The sequence below is a fragment of the Bemisia tabaci genome, chromosome 1 (genome assembly GCF_918797505.1).
Source record: "Bemisia tabaci chromosome 1, PGI_BMITA_v3".
In the NCBI taxonomy this organism is placed as follows: Eukaryota; Metazoa; Arthropoda; class Insecta; order Hemiptera; family Aleyrodidae; genus Bemisia; species Bemisia tabaci.
Window position 1 is genome coordinate 31,446,377 of NC_092793.1, and position 25,470 is coordinate 31,471,846.

At 37.5% G+C, this 25,470-nt stretch overlaps 3 protein-coding genes across 6 annotated transcripts in view; all 3 read left to right on the plus strand.

The window, feature by feature from the left end:
• Positions 1–25,470, plus strand: part of LOC109041050 (uncharacterized) — a 146,427-nt gene that overhangs the window by 90,267 nt on the left and 30,690 nt on the right. The gene's annotated exons all lie outside the window — the stretch shown is intronic.
• LOC109041076 (longitudinals lacking protein, isoforms A/B/D/L-like) lies at positions 91–12,184 on the plus strand. 2 transcript variants are annotated; one of them, XM_072299720.1, is made up of 3 exons: positions 91–483; positions 1,238–1,479; positions 3,621–12,184. In XM_072299720.1, the coding sequence occupies exons 1-2, from the start codon at positions 402–404 to the stop codon at positions 1,462–1,464; spliced, it is 309 nt and encodes a 102-aa protein (XP_072155821.1). In that variant the 5' UTR covers positions 91–401; the 3' UTR covers positions 1,465–1,479; positions 3,621–12,184. The 2 variants fall into 2 exon arrangements, with proteins under 2 accessions (XP_072155821.1, XP_072155818.1); XM_072299717.1 differs by having other exon boundaries at positions 1,238–1,475.
• Positions 13,360–25,226, plus strand: LOC109041070 (uncharacterized). Of its 3 annotated transcripts, XR_011899757.1 has the most exons (5): positions 13,360–13,976; positions 16,110–19,848; positions 20,300–20,462; positions 22,274–22,509; positions 23,939–25,226. XR_011899757.1 is itself a non-coding variant. In XM_019057236.2 (4 exons), the coding sequence occupies exons 1-3, from the start codon at positions 19,681–19,683 to the stop codon at positions 22,456–22,458; spliced, it is 516 nt and encodes a 171-aa protein (XP_018912781.2). In that variant the 5' UTR covers positions 15,316–19,680; the 3' UTR covers positions 22,459–22,502; positions 23,939–25,226. The 3 variants fall into 3 exon arrangements, 1 of the variants encoding a protein (XP_018912781.2); XM_019057236.2 differs by lacking the exon at positions 13,360–13,976 and having other exon boundaries at positions 15,316–19,848; positions 22,274–22,502; XR_002009921.2 differs by lacking the exon at positions 13,360–13,976 and having other exon boundaries at positions 15,330–19,848.

Genomic DNA, 25,470 nt, shown 5'->3' on the forward strand with positions numbered 1-25,470 from the left:
GTTGCCCTCTATAAAAATACCTAAAAAAAATATCATTTAATTATCTCTACCTGTTTTGGTAGAACAGTGTATCATATATTTTATTACTTTAGTACTTGCATGTTTTTTTCTGTATTTTCTTTTTTTTCTTCTTCTAAATACTTTTGTAGCATATTGTACTCAAAGACATCTCGTATAATGCTAGCTTATTGTTAGTTTTTCCCTCTTCTACTTTCTTCCTTTTTAGAAATTCCATGGTACATATTCGAGGAAGTGAGCCAGAGGAAAAAAGTGAACCCCTGCTTTACAAGTCTAGAGATCGAGGTACAGCTCATCTCGTAGTTTTGCATGAGAATAAAATAGGCGCATTTAAATCCAAAAGACCTCCACTGTGACATGTAGCCTGTCATGCATGTATTATTATGGATCTCAGGGCTTATGTCAGAATGAATTTAGTTATTTTGATGAAAATACGTCCAATTGAGCCTCCTGTGAATGAAGGAGGTAAGTAACAGCAATTTTAATTCTTCGATGTCAGTAGCACTATTTTTCCTCCATTTAAATCCAATATGGATGATAAATTATAGATGAAGTAGCTTCCCTCGACTTCTTTAAATTGTTTTGCACTGAGAAAAAAAACTCGTGCGTGGGACCCGAAGTTTAGGTCATATGGATCTCTGAAGTTTTCGGATTGAGCATCTGAACACTTTAAGTCTAGCTGTCGAGGTTCGGATCACACATCTGAAATTTCAGTTCTTACATTACACCGGACGAGAATTCTCGTTAAGTCAACCGGAAATCTCTTCAAAGTTACTTAGACGCTCTGTGAAATAACAGAAATAACGTTTGAAACAAAGAGATTGCCTGTTAACTCGACGAAAATTCTTATCCGGGAATTATTAATCGGAATTTTTATTGATCCAACACAAAATTTTTCTCAATGCATCTGTATCGAACTAAGTATTTGTTGCAGTAGCGGAAAGCTCAAATTCTTGAAAATTCTGCGCAAATGAAACAAAAATCAAATTCATGCGCAAGTTTTTAAAGCAGATTTGGAAGTTAAGGGTTTACCTTAGACTTTGTCACAGCACTAATATTTATTTTTGCATCAATTTTCATGAAAAGCAACTCTTTTCCTCCCTCCTGCTGAAGTTTGCAACAAACCGAATCAGAAATGTTACAATTTTCCTAAGACAAAAATCCTCTTGATTCGGCAAATCGACTGATCGTCTGAAGTTTCGTTCACTGTTTATTTCAGGTTCATCGATGCATCCTGGCATGGTGGACTCTTCTCACAGTCAAATGAAACACAACTGCCCAAAATGTGGCCGCAACTACAAGTGGCCCAGCAGCCTGAGATTCCACCTCGTCAACGAGTGTGGGAAAGAGCCACAGCAAAAATGTCCCATCTGCGCCTACAAAACTAAACAAAAATCCAACCTATCGAAACACATTAAATTAGTGCATGGAGTTATGATTGGATGATCAATCTTTAAGTCAGTTTGTATTCTTTCTTCTCAACTATCCCTTCTCTTTTATTCAGGCAGTTTTTCATGGTATGCCTCTGCGTCCAGTGAGCCTCAGAATTCATTATGTCATTTTAGTCCTGGTTATTTTAAATTACTATCTATCATTCTCGGAGTTATTTTCTTATCCATGGGTACACCTCGGTTTCTTCTGAATCTCTGTCAATAACTCGTATTATTCTTCTTGCGGTAATGCCTCTTCCCGAAATTCTTTAATTAGGTCAAGAACCAATTATTTTACTCCATGAAATAATTTCATTTTTGTTCTTGTAACCGACACGACCATACATCGTTAAACCGAAACTTTTTCAACAGTGGCGCAGCGTAAATGATCGATTGTCGATGTTTCCCCATTTAAAGCTGTAGTAAATAATCGATTATTAAGTTGTTCGTCGCGCGAACATTCTATTTATCGATCCTTTTCCATAGGTCCCAATTGCAGATTCGTCGATTTGTCCCAATGCACGCCACGACACTGTTTTTCAACCGAATGACTAACCGGACGGATTTTACCAAAACGGACAGGGTATACAAAATTAAACATCAGAATTCATGTTTCCTCTCTCCAATTCATTTCTTAAATATTACGGAGTAATCAATAATCGAATTTCCGAAAGCGACCGTAAAGTTAGGTAATTCATAGAATTAAAACAGAAATTGGAACACATCACCGCACTCCTCCTATCCTGATCACCAATTAAGAACGTAACAATGCATTCTAACAGTATAACTTGACTGATTTCACTCATGCCCTCGCTCAACTTCGGTTTATTTTCTTGTACTTCCTATTTTTACTTCTCCTGTGCAAAAACTACATTCCATACACTCTTAAATGCCTTGTCACGGGAAAAAATCGGTAAATGTCAAACTTGGACTTTTCAACTTTTCAAGATGAACGAAAAATTCATTTGTGTATTGCATGGCTTTTAAAGAGCATATTGCAACTTAATCCACTTTCATCAACTTAAAGTTTCAAACTTCAGCTTTTTTTAATCAGAACCCATGTTTTTCGAAAATGTGCAAATGATAATTTACAATTTTGGCCCGTATGATTACGCAGCTTTACAGGCAAAATGAGGCTGCAAATGACACTGGAAAAAAAACACATTGTATCTAGAGTCCAGACTCTTGAAAACATTGACAAGAAAAAGGACTCTTGATTCAAGCAAATTTAAGCTTAAATCAAAAGGAAATCCGCTCAAATTAAGAGGCTTGGTTCTTGATTTAAGCTGAAATCTGATTGAATCAAGAGTATTTTTTCTTGTCGATGTTTTTAAGAGTCTGGACTCTAGATCCAATGTGTTTTTTTTTCCAGTGTAAGGGTGTATTTCTATTTTCACGTGAGCCCTGTTGTCCTTATACCTCCTTGCTCTCTGAGGCTCATGAGGATTTGGATAGCCACCCTTAAGTCAGAGGAGTGACGAGCTGATACATCTTTTTCGATTTTGGTGATGAGATTTTCTGGAGAAGGGAAAATCAAGGAGGGTCACCATCTGAGACCTATTCCTCATTCAATTTTATTTTATTTTTTTTTACTCATGTTATTCTTCACTGATTGCACTTTTCCGTGACAAGGCAATCATCTGATTCTCACATACCTGAAAACAAACCTTCCTCCAGCTGTCGTGCTGAGTCAGTCAGCAGTAAGAGATGGATTTTCAACTTGCCGTATAACGTAAATGTAGTATGTTTAATACGCGGAGACTTATGGGGAGGGTGCAACCTTACCCGAAATCATTTGCGTGAATGTTTCAATTTTGACTGTCATGTAAACCGTATCTTGTTCTTTGAAACAATCACAGAGGTGGATCCAGCAATTTTGCAACACTGGACTCCCTCCATTTCAACCTATGTTAATTAATCGATTCTTGTCGGAACACCTGGCCCCTCCAAGAATCGATTTATTTCCATAGGTTTAAATGGAGAAAAACAATGTTGCCACTTTGCTGGATCCGCCAATGTACAAGCAGAATCACACTTTGAAAATGGACTGATGGTAAAATATGGATTTACTGTTCTATGACTTAGCACGACAGCTGTGAGCCGGTATCCGAATTCTATTATTACTAGAGAATGTTATCTTAATGCCTCTCTTTATTTTTGTCCCTGTTGCAGTTCTCATGTTGACGTCCGTCCATCCTAACAAGATGTACCGATGCCCGAGGTGCGACCGCGGTTACAAACGGCGCGGAAGTATGAAGTTCCATTTCCTCCACGAGTGTGGCGTCGCGCCCAAAGAAAAGTGCATGTTCTGTGATTATATTACCAAGCAAAGATCCAACTTACTCAAACATATTCGCCTGATCCATAAAGTCGAGATCGAGAGGAAACGCAAGAAGATTTGGGCGGACCAGCAGCAATGAAAATGCCTCACGAGCGCAGGTTAAGAAAGGGGAAGCTTTTTTGGCGTGTACATTGTGCACTTTACCGGGGCCTTTGTTTACAGTATTCTCAAATTATTAATTTATCTATTTTATTTGTTTAAATGATGATCATTACACACAGAAAATAATTAATAAGTGCTGATAACAGAACGCTTCGTCTACACGGCTACTGCGCCCTTTATGTTACAGTTACTGAACTTTTCTTTCGTGAGAACAGAACATGAGACTCTACTTACAACTGAAACATTCTGTAACCATGAAAAAGTAAGCTCGATAGCCCTGAAGATAATGTGTTTTGTCATCAGCATGTACCAATTATTTTTGTGTGCTTATTCATGTGTACAGGAGACTGTTTTCTCTCTCCAAAAACCCTTTAAGAACTATTCAAGATCTTAAAATTTAAAAAGACATGGCTTCACTCATGAAAGTAGTCAGGTTCTGTTTGTGTCAAAATCCTAGTCCTATTTGAAAACGATGGATCAATAGCTTATAATTACTTTGTAATATTTTTATGCCTGTTTTTTGTATCCTGTATATTAAAATTTAATCTCAAAATTTTCCTATTTGTTTGTTTTTTAAATTATTCATCCATTTGTCTTCTCATCAGTTTTTTTAAAAAAATGTTTAAAGAAAAAAAAAGAGTATCTTTAGAAAATGGCAGCATGAAACAAAAGTGGCAAATAATCTTTACTGAAAAATAAAATAATGAAATATACTTACAAGATTGCGAACGTGTATTTAATTCATTTTCCTTAGTACAGCAACCTCAAGCGCGAAATTTTGAAGATGTCCACTTCAAAAGCAGTAACTTTCACGTAGAGAAGTTTTGTTCCTATCAAAGCAAAATTTTTGTAAATCTCCCATTTGCAAATTGAGTATACTGAATACTGGTGGCTTTCATTGAACGTGAAGCGTAATTTAATGATCGCAGTCATGAACTGGTGAAATCAGCTCAGGGTATTATCTACTATGACTTGAAGCGAAATTTACTCGATATGTACACCCCTTCATGATTACATACACTCCTACTCTGCATTTCACTCCTAGGTTTTTATTAATGCAGTAATTATCATGCAGAACCACTTTAGCTGATACCACTCGGCTTTTGTCGCATGCAGATACATGCGAGGTTTTCAGCGTGAATTTCACTCTGGACTTCACGCTAAGATTTTAGCAGAAGGTATTTTTGTTTTAATATTAGCTTGATCAGGTCAACTTAACTTAATCAGCCAAAAACACATTAAAATAACAGCTTACAGCGGGGAAAGGCCGCTGCAAGGTATAAAAGATCAAATCCAAAAAATTATTTTTTTAAATTTTTATTAATTGAAGGTGACCTCTCGAAGAATTAAGCCTCATTGAACTAACTTGAGGGTAAGAATGATATTACTATAGATAGTTAAAAATGAAGAATAGCCGGTGACCAGAAGGGTCTGTAGAATAATCGTTGCTGGGACTGCCACAAAAAAAATATATATATAGGGTGTTCCGAAAGTCCCGCTCTCCCCTCTAACATTTGAATCTTTCAAGACAAAAAACCGAAACTTTGGGGGCGTTGCCATCCCCTCCCCAGAGAACCCATGTAATAGAAGGAGTTCACCTATGAGGTGGGAACCGTCCCAAATTTTCGTTTTCTTATCTCGAACGGTTCAAACATGAGAGGGGGAGGAGTGGGACTTTTGGAACACCCTGTATATTCGCCAACTTATTTCCAATCGAGTTGTCGATCGCTATGATTGCGAGACCGAGAATCTTTTATTCCCGCTTCAGTTCGCGATGGAGGAAGCAAATCATACGCACTATTTTTTCACTGACACGAACCTTTTTTTCTCCTTTCAGCATCCGCTCTGCTCCGGAGGATGATAAAGGATCTGAAGATGAACCACTTAAGTGTAGACAAGGAGAACACTCTGAATAACCACACACATCGACCAGTGCTATTAGAATCGACCGGGAAGAAAAAGCAGCCGTACAGGAGGTGTTTGGTGTGCTTCAAGCTGGGTCGCAGAAGCGAAACCAAGTGGAAGTGTCTCGCTTGTGGGGTTGCGCTCCACCCTCCCGCCTGCTTCTCCATCTATCACACGGACCCCAGTCTAGCCGTCGGCAATTTGAGCATTGCGCGCCTTGCTATTGAGCCTTGAAATGTTCACTTCTGGCTCAAAAAAAAAAAAAAAAAAAAAAAAAACAAATTCAATTGGATCGTCTTCAATTCTAAAATGCTTCGGGACTGAAGGAAGTTTCAGGAAATTCTCCGGAAACACAATTTTTTCTTCTAAAACTCTGTCTTTCCTCACCTTTTGAATTTTCTTGAATGTTCTTAGAACGACATACACTGGGAAAAAAAAACGCATTGGATCTAGAGTCCAGACTCTTAAAAACATCGACAAGAAAAAATACTCTTGATTCAATCAGATTTAAGCTTAAATCAAGAACCAAGCCTCTTAATTTGAGCGGATTCCCTTTTGATTTAGCTTAGATCTGCTTGAATCAAGAGTCCTTTTTTCTTGTCAATGTTTTCAAGAGTCTGGACTCTAGATACAATGTGTTTTTTTTTTTCCAGTGTGGACACGAAATTGTGTTTCGATCATTATATATCTCAGATTTTCCACGTTCCGTCCAAACCCCCATCCCAAATTTGCCACACTGACGTAAAACTCCGGCCGTAGAACCCGCACTTACGGGCTGTATAGACATACCGTCCGCGCTTCGGGCGTAGCATCCGGAGCAATCTAACCTACGGATCTAGCACCCGGAACTTCCAGCCTCTGCGAGACCGGAACAGACGGTATGTCGGTATAGCCCGTAATCTTTTTTTCCGTGCCCGTTCCGTCCAAACTCCAAGGTTCTACATCCGACACTAACGGAAAAGTACCTACTTCCCTTCAAATAAAGTGCTTGACTTCATCCACCGGGGCTATGGCTCAGTGACAATTTTTGAAAGTTGGCAACTCTGTTTTTCCTCCATTTAAATGTCCATTTAATATAAAAAACAATCGATTCTTGGTAAAGCTTTTCTCAACTAAAATCAATATTTTCAATGGATTTGAATTGAAGAAAAACAGTGTTACCAACTTGCAGAATCGCCATTCCACCCATGCCATCATGTTATTATCTCGATGACACACGTGGGGCTCAAGTATGAATGAATCGCACTTTGCAATAAGGATCTACTCTTTCTAGCTCACCTTAAAAACTACATATGCTTCATTAGCCTCTTTATGCAGATGAGTGCTTTTGTAAATGAGCTGGAAATAGTAGTTCTTTATTGCAAAATTTAGACCGGATATGTATTCCACTGATCGTTGAAACCAAGATGGAAGGAAGTATGGTGTCCGCCGTCTCGGTAGATCATGTCACACGCCGTGTATTTCGGAAGGGAATATCGCCACCTTGAACCTAGGAGCTTGGCGTTTAAACGGATCTATTTAATTTCTTGCAAACTTTTAGGACCCAAGCGAAATTAAAGTCGCGATTTTGGCGATACACAAAAAATAAAGGATACCTCGATTTATCCCGGGACCGTTTTTGGTTTCTTTGGAATACGATGCGAGCTGAATTTTTACGTTAGACGGAGGATTATTTCCCGACCTTTTTTAAGAGTAGATGTAACCCGCCAAGAAATATCACAATTCTAAGACTCCTCCTAAAATTGTCCAATGTCCACCTACTAATGGATTTTCTTTTCGTCCTTTTTCTTTTTTATATTTTTAGCGAGAAAATCCATGATGCAAAAAAAAATCCATCGATAATATCGCGATAATCTCATATACTCGGAGTCGGGTGTCATATATATAATCAATTTTTTTTCTCTTTGTTTGTTCTATTATCTGGAATGCTAATCAAAACTTGTGAAGAGTTGCTTCAAAGCAAAAACATTCCTTTCAATTTTTTACGGATTTTTTCTATTATTTTTGTTTTGACCTACATAGATCTATTTTCCTTCATTTATAATTAACTAAATTATGCAATGATTACATGACTGCACCACTGCATCTTCGTGAAATTAAATTATGAACCGTGACCTCCACTGCAAATCGAATATGTAAACGCACAAATTCCAGTGGCGTGGCGTGTTTTGCGATAAATCGATTGATCTGCCATTTAAACCTATGGAAGAGGATCGATAAACAGATTGTTCGCAACGAACACCTTCATAATCGATTCTTTACCGTAGCTTCAAATGGGGAATTATTGATAATCGATCATTCACGCTCCGCCACTGACAAATTCCTAAAGGCTGTGTTTCTTTATTTAGTGCTCGGTTACGTCACAACACTCTCGTCGATTTTACTTGGCATTTCCTCCCAAAAATATTATAAGTACAATCTCGCTCAACTTCCTATTCATTTTTCAGCCAACACTATTACAGGAAATTGTGAAAAAGTGAAGATTTTTTATTTATCAATTTTTTTTTGCTAGATTTACTTTAATAAGGTAAATGTGAACCTAAATTCAAAACGGGTAACGTTACAAACTGACCTTCCTGTCCGTTTTCACGTGCACTGTTGTTTTCCTCTTCCATGACGGGGTTGTCGATACAAAATTAAATTTCTCGATAGTTTACTCGTGGGCTTTTGTGATAGGCGTTTTGCCACTTTTCCCTCCTGTTAGGTACACTCTTGAGTCTTCAGCGTACCTACCTTTTGAAATCTCAAGCTCCTGGAAGCAATATTTTTACTAATGTAATTTTAAAAGTTTCAGTGTTGAAAAAAAAATATTTTTTCGACTACTTGTACAGATAACTTATAATTCAGGAACCCCTAGATTACGTTTACCTTAAGATGTGCCATTGTGATAGATTTATCATTGTATTTAAATTGTACGTATAAGGTTTTGATGCTCAAGGAGTTCGGTATCTTATTCTTAACGATGAAACGTCGTTTAAGAATTTGTAACTTGTGCGTATTTGAAAGGTGCACAGTGGACTTAATTCATGAGCTTACCCGCTTTTCATGGGTTGATATCGTTCAAATTACTCCGAAAAATTCATTTGAACTACTTTCCTGTCAACTGCCCACTTCGCAAATATGCATTCGTCACAAATCGAAACAAGCCCATTTAGTTTCCGCGTATCTACTTGTTTGTCTGCGCCAGAAAAAAATTCTATTATTAACCACTATTCATTTTTCTCTTGCATATTTTCACTGAAAAATTATTGCTATCCAAAGTGAATGCAAACTGTCGTTATTTTTCTTTTGTGCAAAGTCATGAGTAGAGCATAAATATTTTAGGGGGATTCACTCAATTCAAAGAATTTGATATCATACATGCCTTCCTTCTTTCCTTCGAGAAAAATACTGTAACAAGAAACAAAAAGTATGAATAAATAGCCATTTCAGGAAAGTTTCTGATCGTTCAATAACAGCCCATACTACTGAGAGTATCGTATTTTAGTGGTTTCTAGTGTAACCACATCGCAATTTTCAAGTCAGAACTGTCCGTGGAATCCCTCAACCTCTAATATTTACATTCACCAGACTTCTATCAATGTTACCACAACCAATCTCCACCACAATAGTTAATTACCACCATTTAATTTGAAGTTACATATATTTTTCCGTGCTGCCTCGCACACTTCCCATTTTAAACGGTACCTTCATCAAACAAACAGTGGTTTATTTTCAGATACCAACTCTATTTTTGTATTTTCTGTGAGACTTATAATCAAAAGTTTGAATACGTGTCATGACGCTCTTATTATGAAGTGTCATAAGTTGATTATTTTACTTTGTACATTTATTTTCTTACTTTTTTCAATATGTACCATTTTTAACCTTAAGTATCCGTGAATAATTTTTCCTATTACTATCCTTACCTTGTTGTCTATACCACTTTTAGCTGATCCTTTACCTTGTTTTCTATCCTACTTTTAGCCGATCCTTTCCACGCACCCAACTGCTCTTCTCTTCCGTTGTATCCTGAGTGTTCTCGCGTAAGCTCGCTAAAGTTAAAAGCCAACCTGCTGCACATGCGATTTCCTTCCTCCAACTTTGCTCTAACACATGGTGTCTAGCTTTAGGATCTTCCCTATTTTCCCGATTCTTTCAGGGTTTGAGGAAAAATCTGTCGTAAAATCAGGATCTGGGAAAATTCGGCCGTACGATTGGATTTTTTTGCGCTTTCGCATACGCTTATGCAGAAATTTTAATTTTTCTCCGCAAAATATCAGGATTTGGAAAAATTATGAAATCAGGATTTAGCAGTCAAAAATCAGGATTTCCTAAAATGAAAAAAAAATAGACACTCTGTAACATTCGCATATTTCAAAACTTGATTCTATACAACACGAGCGCTGAACGCATTGGCAATAGAAACAAAATTTATTTTTCGCGCTTCAAGGTCTTTAAGTCTTGTATTTCCCAACATTTCTCCTTTAATGCATTATGAAACAAGCCTGTGTCTTTTTTGATACCCCACCCTACCCTGCCCTAAGAGTACATTCCAATTGTTAGCTTTTTGCAGATTTTAAATCTAGACCCTAATTTTCCAGTGATATTCTCAAAATGCTTTTTACCGCTTGGTTGTTGATTAGATTTTCAAATGTTACTCTTTTATAGTTATCCTTGGAATAAGTGTACTTTACTTATCATTTACTTTAAGAATGTAATCCAAGATCTCAACGTACAGGATTTTCTTGTATTGTGATGAGTCCAATTAAAAAATAAGAGAAGAAAAGCACACGCGCTCTGTAATTTTACAATTTCTCTCTATACTTTCAATTGACTATCAAGTACGTGAAGTTTTGCTATCTTGTTTCCAACCAAGCAGAGGATTATCAAAATGACCATTATAGACTTTGTGTCCTCGTTTGTTTGAAGCAAGGCTCCAATTCAGTTTGTGTCGTGTTTTTCTTTTTGTACATAAAAGTAGCTTTAAAATAATGAGTAAGTTTGATTCCACTTTTACCTGTATCATTTACCTGCAATTCTGATGGTTGATTCTATTCCTCACTTATAGCTTTTCGCTACGCCGTACTTAATACTTTTTGAACCTCTATACACTTAAACCTCCGCATCCTGAGTTGAATAGACTGTGATATTTTTCCAGGTATGATATCAGAGGTGCATTGTAATTTCACATACGCCCCAAAAATATTTAAAAGTTTTATTTCTAAAAGCGCTCAAGCTATCAAAAATTTTGACCGGTCATCTTCGCATCTATTTTTATACCATGACGTTCAGAGCTTTCAAGTTCTCGATTTTTGCACCTTTTGTTTTAAAAAAAAAAGAAAAAAACCCGTTATTTTATTCATGCATATTTATATGTAGATGTACATACATAAAACATGAAATTGTTTCTTTTTATTCTTTTTTCCTTTTTATTGTAAGAAGAGAAGGAAATACAGATTAAGACAGGATAAGTTCTTCCATTTTTAATTAGATGCGATTATCGTGGATGATCCTTATATTTTCTTTTCTTAGTATATTATCGTAATGCTCAATTTTATTACCTTCTGTACCATGACAATTACCTAATTTGAGCCATAAACTCTTTTAATATGCTCAGTTGTTTATTGAATTGTGTTTTGTATTTTTGTTTCTTTCTTGAAATAATGTCAGTTTTTGTCTTTATTGCTCAAGGTAATCTCAGAATTTTTTCCAAATTCTCATGTACTCCGATTTTAAGTGTGCAATAGTCATTTAATTTATTGAAAATCGTATAAATTTTGTGAAGGTTTCTCGCTTTTTTTTAAAATTAACTCTCAACTCATGTCGTGGAACATGCGAAAATTTCTTACTGAATTCCGTTTGGAAGAAAAAAAGTTGAGTAAATTACTAGCAAATTCAAAATCCCCTGTTACTTAATCTGCTTATCAGGTTGATATGCAGAATAGGTCACAATACTGGGTATAAAATTACGCACCGCAAAATTTATTTGCTTATCAAAATTTTACGTAGAATGCGATGGACGCAATCAAACTTTCTGTATTTTTGTACGTAAGATTTTGATGAGAAGACATGCTGTTGTACTTGATTTTTTACCGTATCGAGTAATCCATTGCAACCTAAATGCAATGCTGCGAAGCATGTTCTTATGGACTATACTCAGAGTGAAGAAAAACATGCTATCCTTGATAATGGTTGTACATACCTTACTATTTTTAAGTTAGTAGTATTTAAAATGCTCAACTTTTCTATTATTTTTTTTGACCGTAACTTCAAATGTACCATGAGCTGTCATCAAAACAGTGATCAAATAATGTTAAGTTTTGTATTATTATTTTTCTACTTTTTTACTTCTTGTATATTTCTGTTCCATTAGTCGATCGTAAGAAATGATTCATTCACTTTCATATTTTTGGAGTTGTTCTCATTTTTACCCTCCACTTATCTTATCCCGCACTATTTCGAAGCTTTATTTCTTAAATAATGATCCGAATGGAACTATCCATTTATTTGATAGAAGAAAATATTTCTTGCACCATTGGGATCTAGATATACTTTAGGCCAATTCTCACGATTTTTTTTTTTTTTTTTTTTTTTTTTTTTTTTTTTTTAAGTAATTTAAAAGCATAGCGATGCGTTTGCAATTTGCCAAATTGGATCAGATTTAAGCCTTTACTATTCTCTTTTTTTAAAATAAGAAGAACAAGAAAGGTTTCTTTTACATTCAGTGCAATTTCCTCTTTGTTGCTTTGCGCGGTTATTCGCCCCAGCTCCCACCTCCGTTCCTGTCGAAGTTCTAAAAATTTCTCAGGTCGCCTCCCTATATTTTTGAGGCCTCACAAAATCCATTCGCGGCTCAATAAATGGTTCAACTTTTCGTCCGATCCAATTTTCTAGGGAAGGATTCTTCAGGCTTAGCTATAAGAATTTTAGTCAATATGTTCGTGAGGATTGTTTGAAAATACTAATATCTAAATAAAGAAAAATTTGAGAAGAAATATTAACTCGATTTTTGTCAACGCCTTACATCGGATTTTCTACAAGAACTTTAGCCAACTTCTTTTAAATGTTTCATAAGTGACTCTTTTTCTTATGAACTCACAACAGTAAACAATCAAAGTATTATTCGGAAAACTGGCAATGTCGCGATGAATTCAGTCATAGTTTCCTTCATCGGCATGATGAGCAACGCTGAAATAAAGTTACGTTATAAGAGAAACAAGAAAACCTCCGTAGTTTGTGTGGAATGCGGCGAACACCGTACGAATTTCAATTGAACTCCTGGATGCAACTATTCGGGCTCCATGGATGCCCGTTTTGCATACGCCAGGAAGCGAAGGCGTTTTGACTGTCCTGGTAACCTCCACTTCACCAGTTGCCCGCGGCGTCAACGGCGCGGCGTTTACTTCGAGGATCGAAAATGACAGAGCGCTTTCAATTCTTCGTTTATACTACAAAAATATTTCGAAGGCACGGATAGTTGCACTTGTGCTAGAATGTGAGTATCTTCACTGGAAAAAAAAAACAAATTGGATCTAGAGTCCAGACTATTGAAAACATTGACAAGAAAAAATACTCCTGATTCAATCAGATTTTTGCTTAAATCAAAAGGGAATCCGCTCAAAGTAAGAGGCTTGGTTCTTGATTTAAGCAAAAATCCGATTGAATTAAGAGTATTTTCTCTTGTCCATGTTTTTAAGAGTCTGGACTCTGGATCCAATTTGTTTTTTTTCCCAGTGTTTTGTGCCTTTGACTTCAAACGGCGGTGTGCTGAGCATGATTTGTTGAGCAACTAGTTATCCATGCCCAAGAGATGTCTTCGAAGTTCGAATGAAGAATTGAAAGCACATTTAGATGTGCACATTGCAGTGAACTCCGCCGCACAAAATTCGAGCCTTTTCTGAGAGGTTGGATGCTTGGACGTGTTTGCGACCGAATCTACTACCCAATCGTCCAAAATCGACCTGATCAGGTCAATTACACGGCTGCGCGACGCGCGGAGTCTAGAATCTGCGCATCAAGTCGATTCATTACTATAAATCTGTTTTGCCACATAGGTCAAAATAGAAAAGATTGCGGTCCTCCAAAAAAGTCTGCTCTCGCATCACGCTTTAGTGTTCAATAGTGCCGTATTTGCTCGTGCATTTTTATTTTCACTGAACTTTATAAGGAAATGAGTGGACACTGAAATCTTGTATCCGGTAAGTTGGAACGGTTGAGTCTTTCTATGCTTGTTCAAATGAACTTTCTCATTCAATGGAATCATCAACATCAGTTCAATCAATGAAAAATTGAATCCCTGTAACCTTGAATGTTTCAATGAGCACTGCGGTCAGTTGCGTCAAACAGGACCTCGTCCATATGTCCATCTCGTAAGTGTAATCAAGCATTCTCATCACATTCTCTATTTTGATGTATCGATGTATCCGTACATTTTTTCTCATAGTGGTTTTGAATTTCCTGGTGTTCGTATCTGCTTTAATTCTTTTCTTGATGAACATTATAATGGATTTGCTTCCGACTGATAATTCACAGTCTTTTTTTGTAAATATGAAATTAACTAATTCGAACTTCACCTCTGCCTTCTCTCAAACATGTACAGATTGTACAATGTACAGATTGCTTACTATCTGCACTAAACACAGCTACTCTGAGGTTGCAAAATTGAATTGAGCCACCCTGCTCCTTGCCTGAAAGAGAGTCCACCAAAAATGAAAGGGCAAAAAACGCGAAATTACTGATCACGCTACCGGTATAATGAATGAATTTGGTGACGGATTGGCAAAATTATATGATGCGGTGTATACTTATTAACCCGTAACTAAACCTCGGCGCACGTGCCCAATTTCTCTTGCATTATTCCAGTTCAATTTAAGAGGCCACGATAAAGAAAGGATACGAAGTCAGTCTTTTGAAATGCCCATGTGTGAGTTCGTCATATCTTTGGTCCAACCAGCTTTGGAGGGGTTGAGTTTTGGTCCATAATCATTGACAAAATTAAGAAAATACTAATTTTCCCAGAACTTTCGGGACCGTGGCTCCGACTGGGGGCCTTTTTTGAAGTAACTTTACACAGAAAAAATGGAGATGTTGCATGTGCGAGGAATTTGCGATTTGACTGTTGATTCTTGAGTAAAAGTTCGCGAGAAACACGATGGTGCTATTGGTTTTCTCTGAAATCATCTCCCAAGCTCAAAAACAGCTCTCAAGTTGAGGCCAAAGCATAGAGTGCGTAGAGTCGTAATGTAAGTGGGAGAGCTGGCTCCACTTTTAAGCATTTTCCATGTCCCGAATTCCGAGACTTCGGTGTGACGCCGGGTCACTTTTTCGATACATAATCGATTGTTTGCGATACACGGATACCCGGCCATCCGATGACAACAACAACAAAGGAGATACACCGCAATCACACGCTGAATGTGGGAGCTGAATGTGGCTTGAATGTGGAAGTCATCGGCCCGATGCCTGAATTTTGCGCGGCACGCGCAAAATTCAGCAACGATTCTCAGCAACCATCGGACCAATTTTGAATTTGTCTGAACTATTCGAGTAGATTTAACACACACCTGGATGAAAATAACTCGAATTTGCTAAATTTTAACCGTTGGGCGATGACTGTTGACTTCCACATTCAGGTGCTAAATTCAGCGTCTGATTGCGGCATTAGGAATTACCACGTATTCCACACCGCCATTTTGGATCGAAAATGTATCGAAAAAGCGACCCGAACTCGGCGCACACCGGGCTATCGGAATTCGTCGAGCAGAACATGGTGCCAGCTCTCCCATTTACATTACGACTCTATGTACTCTATGGGCCAAAATGGAGGGGATATCCCACGCTATCCTGAGAGTCCACTTCTACATCAAAACAAACTCTCCATACAAAGATAGGGAGCAAATAGATTACCAGTGGTGCCGTGTTTTCAGTTTTAGAGTCCCCAAATAAGGTGGCAGCCCTGTCAATGTATTTTCTCCCTATCTTTGCATGGAGAGTTTGTTTTGATGTAGAGGTGGACTCTCAGGATAGCGTGGGATATCCCCTCCATTTTGGCCTCAACTTGAGAGCTGTTTTTGAGCTTAGGAGATGATTTCAGAGAAAACCAGTAGTAACATCGTGTCTCTCGCGAACTTTTACATAAAAATCAACAGTCAAATCGCAAATTCCTCACACATGCAACATCTCCATTCTTACTCTGCCCCACAGAACACGCTATCGCAGTCTAGCCGTTCAACCCGTGTATGTTGTTTTTGACAAAACTCGCTCTCTTTGTGCATGTTGCCGGAAATCGGAAGCTTTTTGAGTGCATAATGGGTTTTTCGGAAATGTTTCAGAGTTGGTGAGGATCAAGACTGAGCCGGTAGACGTGAAGATCGAGGAAGTGGAGGACGATGGCTCCGACTCGGACGGAAATGACTCCGTGTCGTGTAATATTCTCCGAAGTTTGCTCATCGCTGCCAAGGAGAGTGCTCACGAAAAAAGGAGCAGAACGCAGTAGAGTTCCAAATCTCGAGTCCATGTTGTTCTTTTCTCTTTACTTTGTTCTTTTTCTCCTCTTTCCCTTTACCCCTCCTGCGGGCTGATTTTTGAAATTGATGGGGAAAAAAAACAAACTGAAAATTAAGCGACCCTATCACTGGAAGGAAAAAAAAAAAAAAAAAAAAAACAAACAAACAAACAAACACATTGGATCGAGAGTCCAGACTCTTGAAAAAATCGACAAGAAAAAGGACTCTTGATTCAATCAGATTTAAGCTTAAATCATAAGGAAATCCGCTCAAATTAAGAGGCTTGGTTCTTGATTTAAGCTTAAATCTGATTGAATCGAGAGTATTTTTTCTTGTCGATGTTTTCAAGAGTCAGGACTAGAGATCCAATGTGTTTGTTTTCCAGTGCATCATTTTCCCAATTAATCCATAACAACCATTCGTGTCAACCAATAGGACCGCTCTTTATTCCCTATGCCCTTTTTGTCCATAGCTGTGTCTATCAATTTTAATAAATCAGCCGCTGATTTATTTGTGGACCTTGTTCAGGGTTGGTAGCATCATGAAAAGCTCACAATCCTGGAAGTAATTGCACCCTTCACTTCGGCAAAATCAAAAACGTACCAGAAAAAATGAGATAACGAAAATCTGGAATCACGTGCACGAGAACGAACATACGTTTGTTTGTAAAAATTCTAGTAGGTCGCATGTTTTCGCTTGTTCTGGTGGTTTTAACAGTTCCGTGTGCAATATTGAAATTTTAAAAAAACTTTAAGGTAACTGACCTGCCCGTGAACTCACGCACCTTAGGACGATCAGAGGCAAAACATATTGCCTTACATCTCATTTTCGGGCAATTACGTTGTTTTAAAACTTTTCATTTTTTTTTCATTTTTTTAAAATTTTTTCTTGTTAGGCCGCGTTTCGATCCAACCACGAACAATCGCAATTTTTGCAAGTTTGCAATTCTATTTTTGTTCCATTTAGTTCTGCGGTAAATATCGATGGCGTATGACGCTACTCGCTTCGATCGATATAAATCGTTTCAATAAATTTAAATTAAAGGAATGCAGCATTGCTGCTAACTCGGGAGAATCGCTACGCTTGCCAAAGATAGTCGCGGGTTGCCCGGATAAGATTTGGCAACTCTGGGCTCCGTCCGTTTTAATGTATATAAAATAATCGATATTTATCTATCCAGTCAGAAGTAGCCTGTTTTGGCAAGAATCGATTTTTTATGATGGAGTTAGATGGAGGGAAAAGAGTTTGGCCGATTCGCGATTGGTCCGGGGTTGTAATTGAAACGTATCCGAGGCAAAATGCGAACATTTTAAGTAACTAAATTGAGAAAATCCTAGGATATGGTTTTTTGTTTTTCAATTTTTTGAAGTTATTTTTCTTTCTCAATGGAAAAGATGAGATGTTGACCATCGGAAGATTTCCACAAGTCGTCGGAGAACCTGGTAGCAAAATCGATGGTATTAAAAAGTAATCTCTAAGCCTTTTCTCATGACTTTTTAAATTGTTTGAATATGTCTTACAGTTCTCATCGATTTCTTGACGTTTCTTACATGTAAATCTGGTCGTTATCACGAAATGCATGTACAAATAAGTTAACTGGCCTAATCTTCTATATGACCTTATTCAGCCTTAAACTCTCTCATATTTATAATTATTGTTGTATAAAAAAGCTCTGTTTTTTATTTTTATAAATCACTTTATTTTTCACGTTGATTATAACTAATTTACGTTTTTGTTTGAAAGTTTTTTAAGTGTTTGAAGAATATGTGCCTCAAAATATTAAGTGATTGGGATAGTTTAGTAATTTCCGCATAACCTTTCATTAGGATCTGAATCATGATCCTTTTGGTCTGTACAAACTGACGCAATTGCATTTAATATTTAGTACTATGAAAGTAATATTGGCCTTTTGAATCTTTTTCATTTAAAATCTAAATTGTCTTTGTTTTGTTGAATATATGAATCATTTTTGCTACATTTTGCTTATAAATTTTATACTTTTTTATACATATATTATATTATTTTAAAAAATTCCTTTGCTGTTAGTTGGAGTTAAGCATAAAATTGTTAAAAATTTCTAGTGTCGTCCCGTTCATTCTCCTCTCTCCTTCTTTTAACCAAATTAAACGTAAGTAAACATCAAATAAATTAATTGAATAATTGCATATCGATGGTAACGGTCGGAAAATGCCTGCCTCCATTGCAACGTTTAAAAATCTCCTATTATTATCATTATTATTTTTACTTTCATGTTAATTTCTTACTTATTATTTTTTGTCTAAGTTTTTTCTTTTTTTCCTTGTTTTATTAAAGAAAACTAATCATAATATCTTTTGGCAACTTTGTGCGAATATTTTTGAATGAGTTAACATAATTCCGCGACAATTACAGAAACATTAAAGAGACAAATAATTGGGTTGATTTCTTGTATTATATTTTTTAAAAGATACGCAGTATTTAATTAATTAATCCAGTATTGAATGATTGGGGGGGGGGGGGGGGCGATTCCTCGAGTGTTTATAGCGGTAGGTCAGGGATTGATTCACTATGCGCATTTGGACTGAATTTTTTGCAATAAGGAATCACTGTAAAATCTGTAAAAGCTCATCTATAAAAGCTCTATCTGCACCGAAATCTAATGGTAGGTACATATGTTAATTTTCAAATCAGAGGGAGGGGCTGCCCCCCCCCCCCCCCCCGTTCCAAGTACATGCGAGCAGTAGTTGCTGGAACTTGCTTTTCTCACCGCTTTCAAAGCTAAAAAAAATTCTCAAATCAGCCAGGAATGATGGTTCTTTATTGCAAATTTTAGTCATCTAACTAGAAGCAAAACAGTGTTACCAACTTAACGAGGGTCGCCATTACGATGAAGCAGCCTGTTTTGATGATTATCGATCTTTCTACATTAATTTAAATGGACATGTTTATTCTAAAAGGAACTATGTTGCAATGTCGCATGCAAGCCCTATGTACATACTTTCTTCTAGCACATGTACGTCCACATGAATAGAACCCAGTGTCACTGATTTGCAGAAATTACCACTGTCTGTGTGTCAAAAACCTTCAAGGCTTCGAATAATGATCACAGGTGACTTGTGAACTTTAGACTTTCCAGCCATGGTAGCTCATAAAATTTAGGGTAGCGACGGAAGAATTTCACGCGCATACTATCCTAGAGGCAAATAATGAAATTATTGAATAAAAGGGACGTCTTTAATTATAAGCAGAAGTGTGTTTAGTTACCATCAAGAGATTATAAAAAAGTGCGTGAAACCGCCAAAGCATAGTACAATGTGAGGCTACGCGATGTTTCTCAAATCTCTCGATTTCGAAAAAGGCAATTAATTTAGTGAATTTCACTTTCTTTCCAGTGATAGCACCGTCAACCTCTCTGCTAATGCGGTACAACTCGCCTGTTGTGCTGGATGAAAGAACTCTGGATAAACTGCAAGGTTTAGCCGACAATGGAATGAGTTTAATGAGGACCTACCTACCGCTGACCTCTCACGATGACCTACGTCAGTTTGAAGTCAATCTATCGGATTACTCTTTCCGTGCTCAAATCGTAAGTGTCATCATAAAAGCTCTCTGTACGCGCCGATACTTAAACCAGCCAGTTGCGCTAGGACCTCAGTGTTGACGTTTAAAACTTTAGAATTGTGAAATTATAGTAAGACCTATTTCAAGAACATGTTCTTACAGCAACTATCAAAGAAGATAAAGCCCATTTATAGCAACAGTCACTGGAAGATCAATTCATAATCGTTTTAGCCATTTGAAGCTTCATCGAGCCCTAGAAACTAACGAAAGAAGAATGGCGGACGTCCCCTGCATATAGTTCAAAATAACGGAGGATGAAGTTTTATTTATTTGTTTTACCGCAACCCCCTCCCCCCCACACACACACCCTCACACACAAACAAACCAATTTTCTACAGTTGAAAACATTTTTTCAGCCTACACAACATAGCGCGAAAGGTTTTTACTGGAAAGAAACTCTTTGTTTCTGTGCTTAGGTAAAAGAGCTGTCACTTTCTGGAAGAAAAAACTTCAAAAAAACCATCACTGATATTTGTCGGCAACTTATGACTGATGACTTGGCCCACGATTTCAGTTGGAAGGGACAAAGGAACAACAAAATGGCCATGGAAGATCTCCTTCTTAAGGATCTAATTTTTGGTAATTATATGCTGAAAATCAGCTGATCTTATATCACCTCCGGAATGATCGGTAATGTTTCTATATTATACGGCTACAAGCAAAATCTTGGAAGCACTATTTCTGACGAACTGCCGGACCGATAAGGATGATCTTTACATGTATGTCATCTTTAGTAGATGTAGATGTGCAAAAAATTATGAAACCCGGAACTTTTAATGTTGTGGAGCTTTTAAAGCTCATGTCACTTAAGTCCAATGTTAATAGCGTGAGAGATATGTCGTTTCCGCTAGAAACGTCAAGGTGTGGGATTCTACCTGAGTGACTCGAATAAACAATAAAACAATGGAAAAGCTCGTGAAGGGCTCCTCATTCGAAGAGTTGAGGAACGGTGCATCGCTCAGGGTTCAAGGTTCAAGGTCCAAGGTATGAGGTTTAACTCAATTTTTCCTGCATTCTTCCGGCTTCGATTTGTGGCATTGGTCAATTTACTTGATTGCTGAATTTCTATTAATATTTACAGCAGATAAACAGCAGATACAAAGTGAGCAGGCAGGCGCTGCGTCGCGTCGGGACGGACCAAATATTATTAACTCTTAACGGTCGAAATCCGATTTTTTTTCTTTTTAAATTAAGTATTTAAAAATAACAGAATAAATGGAAATTTCTCCAGTAAGTGGACTGTGAAATTATGTACATCCAGTTATTCCTCATCATTTACAAATCTTAGTGTTACGTCGAAAAGTTTGAAATCGATGCAGCTCGAACACAAAATGGTGTATTAAAATGGAAGAGCATTTTTGCCCATACATATGCGTATAGGGCCCGCGAAGCGGGCCTGAGGGCGCGAGGCGCCCTCCCGGGGGTTGGGCCGCGTAGCGGTCAGGGGGCAGGGCCCCTAGTTAAATTATAAAGCCCGTATCAAGTAGAGGCTTCAAGGAGGTTCATCGATGCCTTTCCTGGCCCTCTCATTGGCCAGCGGTTTAAGTCGGGGCAATCGATGAGTCTCTTTGAAGCCTCTACTTTGATCGTCTGATACGGGCTTAACAGGTCTTAGTCTCTAGACTGTTCTTAAAAGATCATACCATGTGGCAGATATATGGACCGCGTTTTGCAGAAAGGAATCAAGCCACATCAGCCATAAACTTCAATTGGGCAATTCAATTTTTTAAAAGAGAACGTTTGTGCGGATTCCTAGGACAAATTTTAAGCAATTTGCTTCGTATTGTGCGTAAAATTCACCGACATTTTCACAAAAATCCGCACAACCGTACTCATTAAAAAATTCAAATCGCCCAGTTAAATTTGGCAATAGCTGATGTGGCTTCGTTCCTCTCTGCTCACCGTGGTCCATCGACGCGCTTGCTCAATAATGAATCATTCGTCAATTTTTAAAACTGTAGGATGAATATTACATTCTTTATTATTGCTTTTATGACAGGGAATACCTCAGATGTCTCTAAGCATCACTAAACTGAATGATTTATCTTAGGACTGACTATTGTCTTTACAGTTTTCAAAAAAAAGTTTCGTTGGATGTAGTGTTTAGAAACTGATCGGATTTTTCTCCAAAAAGAAAATGAAAAATACCACACCAAAATGATTTCCCTGTAACCAGAAAAGGACGCACATTATAGTAGTATTGATATTGACATAATGAGAGGCTCTACTTTTCTTTTCTTTTTGAAATTCGGTGTGACGCAATATATGAATGAACATAATTGTCTTATTTTATGGATCTGCACAATATCTTCTCAATGACTCATACGGTCTCACTTTCTTTGCGATGTTCACCTCTATACTGAAGTTTTTGTTTGATCACTGTTTTGCAGATGTCGTGAGATTAAAAGGGTTTCGGCCACCTTGTCTTGGCAGTTACAAAATAATTGAAATCATTAAAGAATGGTTAGCTCAAGCGAATAATCGGCTCAAAAGGCGGCAAACTAAATATTTAAGGTTCAATCCTTCCTCTGGAAGCCTGGGTCATCATCACTTATTCAGATCACTTCAGAACTAATTGAAGCTCTTAATTGGTTCACATTTGATGGTACCGAACAAGAGGTAAAAGGTATAAACTGAATTGATTAGCTTCTTTTGGAACACTATTTTGCTATTTGAATGTGCGTAATTTTTTTATTCAATGTCAAAGCTTTTTAACGCTTGGAGAGCAAAACAATTAATTTTTTATCATAACTTCCATCGAACAAGCGTAATGTTTTTTATTGTCTTTCCGTCATGGGCAGAGTAAAAATGTCAAACTGCCAGCTTAAGCCACCCATTGCTCAAACCATTAATTAAAAGCAGTGCTTAATGAACTCGTCGAAATCCTAGTTTAAGAGTCAATTTCAGAACTTCTAGTTGCGAGAACTTATACCTGAATGTTTAAATTCGTACTTCATTTGCCTAGTGGTCCATTCCTTTACGGAACTTACTTTCTGCATCTGTCAATAAGCCTGCTTTTAATACACGGGGCTGCCACAGTTAGGGCATACCGAGAAATGTCAGGGAAAAAATGAATTCACCTTTACTTGCTTTCTAGAATGGGTTTGATGTTTCGAACAACAAATTTTATCTGAAAACTACTTAAAATTATTTATTTTTAACCATCTGGCATATCCTCAATTGTAAGGAAATTTTATCCAAAGCATCACCCTTTGGCCAAAGTATCACATGCGCCATGCGACGTTTCAAACTTTCCGCCGCCATTTTATTTTTTTACAGAGAAATTTTTCAACGAAACTGTCCAAAAATTTCACTGAATTTTCTTTGTGCTCCCGGTAAAATTCAGTGAACTTTCCAAACAAATTCAACCAACAATGTAGATGTCGCTGTTGCATGTGTGAGGAATTTGCGATTTGACTATTGATTCTTATGTAAAAGTTCGCGAGAAACACGATGGTGCCACTGGTTTTCTCTGAAATCAACTCCCAAGCTCAAAAAAAGCTCTCAAGTTGAAGCCAAAATGGAAGGGATATCCTACGCTATCCTGAGAGTCCACGTCTACATCAAGACAAACTCTCCATGCAAAGATAGCAATACATTGACAGGGCTGCCACTTCATTTGAGGACTCTAAAACTGAAAACACGGCAACCCTGCTAATGTATTTGCTCCCTATCTTTGCATGGAGAGTTTGTCTTGATGAAGGCGTGGACTCTTAGGATAGTGTGGGATATCCCCTCCATTTTGGCCTCGGCTTGAGAGCTTTTTTTGAGCTTGGGAGTTAATTTCAGAGAAAACCAGTGGTACCATCGTGTCTCTCGCATACTTTTACATAAGAATCATTAGTCAAATTGCAAATTTCTCACACATGCAACATCTCCATTTCCCTGTCAAAACATGAAATGGTGGCGGAAATGTTGAAACGTCGCATAAGGCTTGTGATACTTTGGCCAGAATGAGACGAAATGTGTCAGAGAAGTTTATTTACTAAATTTTGTGGCAACCCTGTAAATATGTATGAGGATTTCTTTGATTACATGTGGAGTTTTCCTTTCAGGGTTGTCGGTGTCGACGCGGCTCCTGGGAGCGAGCGACCCTGATGGAGGGCGCGGGGGATTTTCGTGCCCCAAGTGTGGCCGCGTGTACAAGTGGGAGCAGAGTCGCCGGCTCCACATGCGCATCGGTTGCGACGCAGAACCCCATCTAGCCTGCCCTCACTGCCACTACAGAACCAGATACAATCACTGCCTCACCCGACACGTCAAGAAATTACACCCGAACAGCTTCAGTTAGCCCTACCCTCACCAATACGGGTATTTTAGATCCGGCTTGCTATAATCTGATCGATCTAAGTAACAGGGCCCAACTATCTGATAGATCATACCTATACGGAAAGATTTGATGAAGAGGATTCTCGACATTTTTCAACCGGGGGCGCGTTAAGCCGGAATCGTTCGCTGAATGTGGAAACATTCGGCCCGATGCCTGAATTTTGCGCAAGGAGCTCAGTAAATTCTAGGTGGCGGTAGCCACCCCGGCCCAATCCTAAAAAACTCCCCTAAAAAGTTGACGACCAAAAAAAAAAAAGAAGAAGTGGAATGACATGAACCTCACTCTTTTACGGTGGCGGTGTTGGTAAAAAGTTCACATTCTCATAGAAAAAAAAACTTAAAAATGGAACAAAAACCATATTTTCAATGGTCTGAACCATATTATTGATTTTGGAAAGTTCGAATAGATTTCCTTTCGCTCAACTTGACCTAATATTGTTAATCAACTGTCGTATCCGATGACTTTTTAAATTCTACCGGAATCATCTGTCTAATCGTTAAGATGTCTGGTTTTTACAACACGTGTACTCTAAAACTTTTGTTTTAAAATTATTTTTGTTTCTTGTTTTTCCTCTATCAATGTGACTTTTACACAATTTTCAAAAGACTGAAACTTTCATACAGAAAGAACGATAAGACCTCACTTGATGCAGCAGTGATATTATACATCTCCAAAGCGTGGGAGAACATTTTTTTTTCTTGCCTCATTTTTTCTACTTTAATTTATCTTCTTTCTTTCTTTTTCCCACATCTTTTTTATGATCAAAACATTTTCCCCGTAAGAATTTCCGTCGTTTTCATAAACCTCAGTCGCTTAAGTAGCTTTATTATTTGCCATGAGGGCTACATTAGTGCTCATTAACTATACGCTATCATTTAAAAACAAATGCTCTGTAAAATATAAACTTAATCGATAGCTAGTAATGTAGCCAATTGTAAATTTACGTGAAACTTATGTGATTACAAGTGTCATTTATTATATTATCAATTAGATTTTTATCTTTGATCATTAGATCTGCATCCGTTTTTTTCTTTTTCTCTCTAAAAACAATCCCTCAAATAATCAAATTCTGCCTAAGGTTAATTTAAAAATCAATCCAGGAATTCATGAATATAAATTTCTCCTAAACTGAAAGGTTAATGAAGTCGTAGAAGCAAAGTCTATACGAGTGAAATGAATGAGTTGCACCCTGGACGTTCACGTTGTGTACCCTTATTTAGCAGCAAAACTCTTCATATACCCGTTCATGAAAAGCTG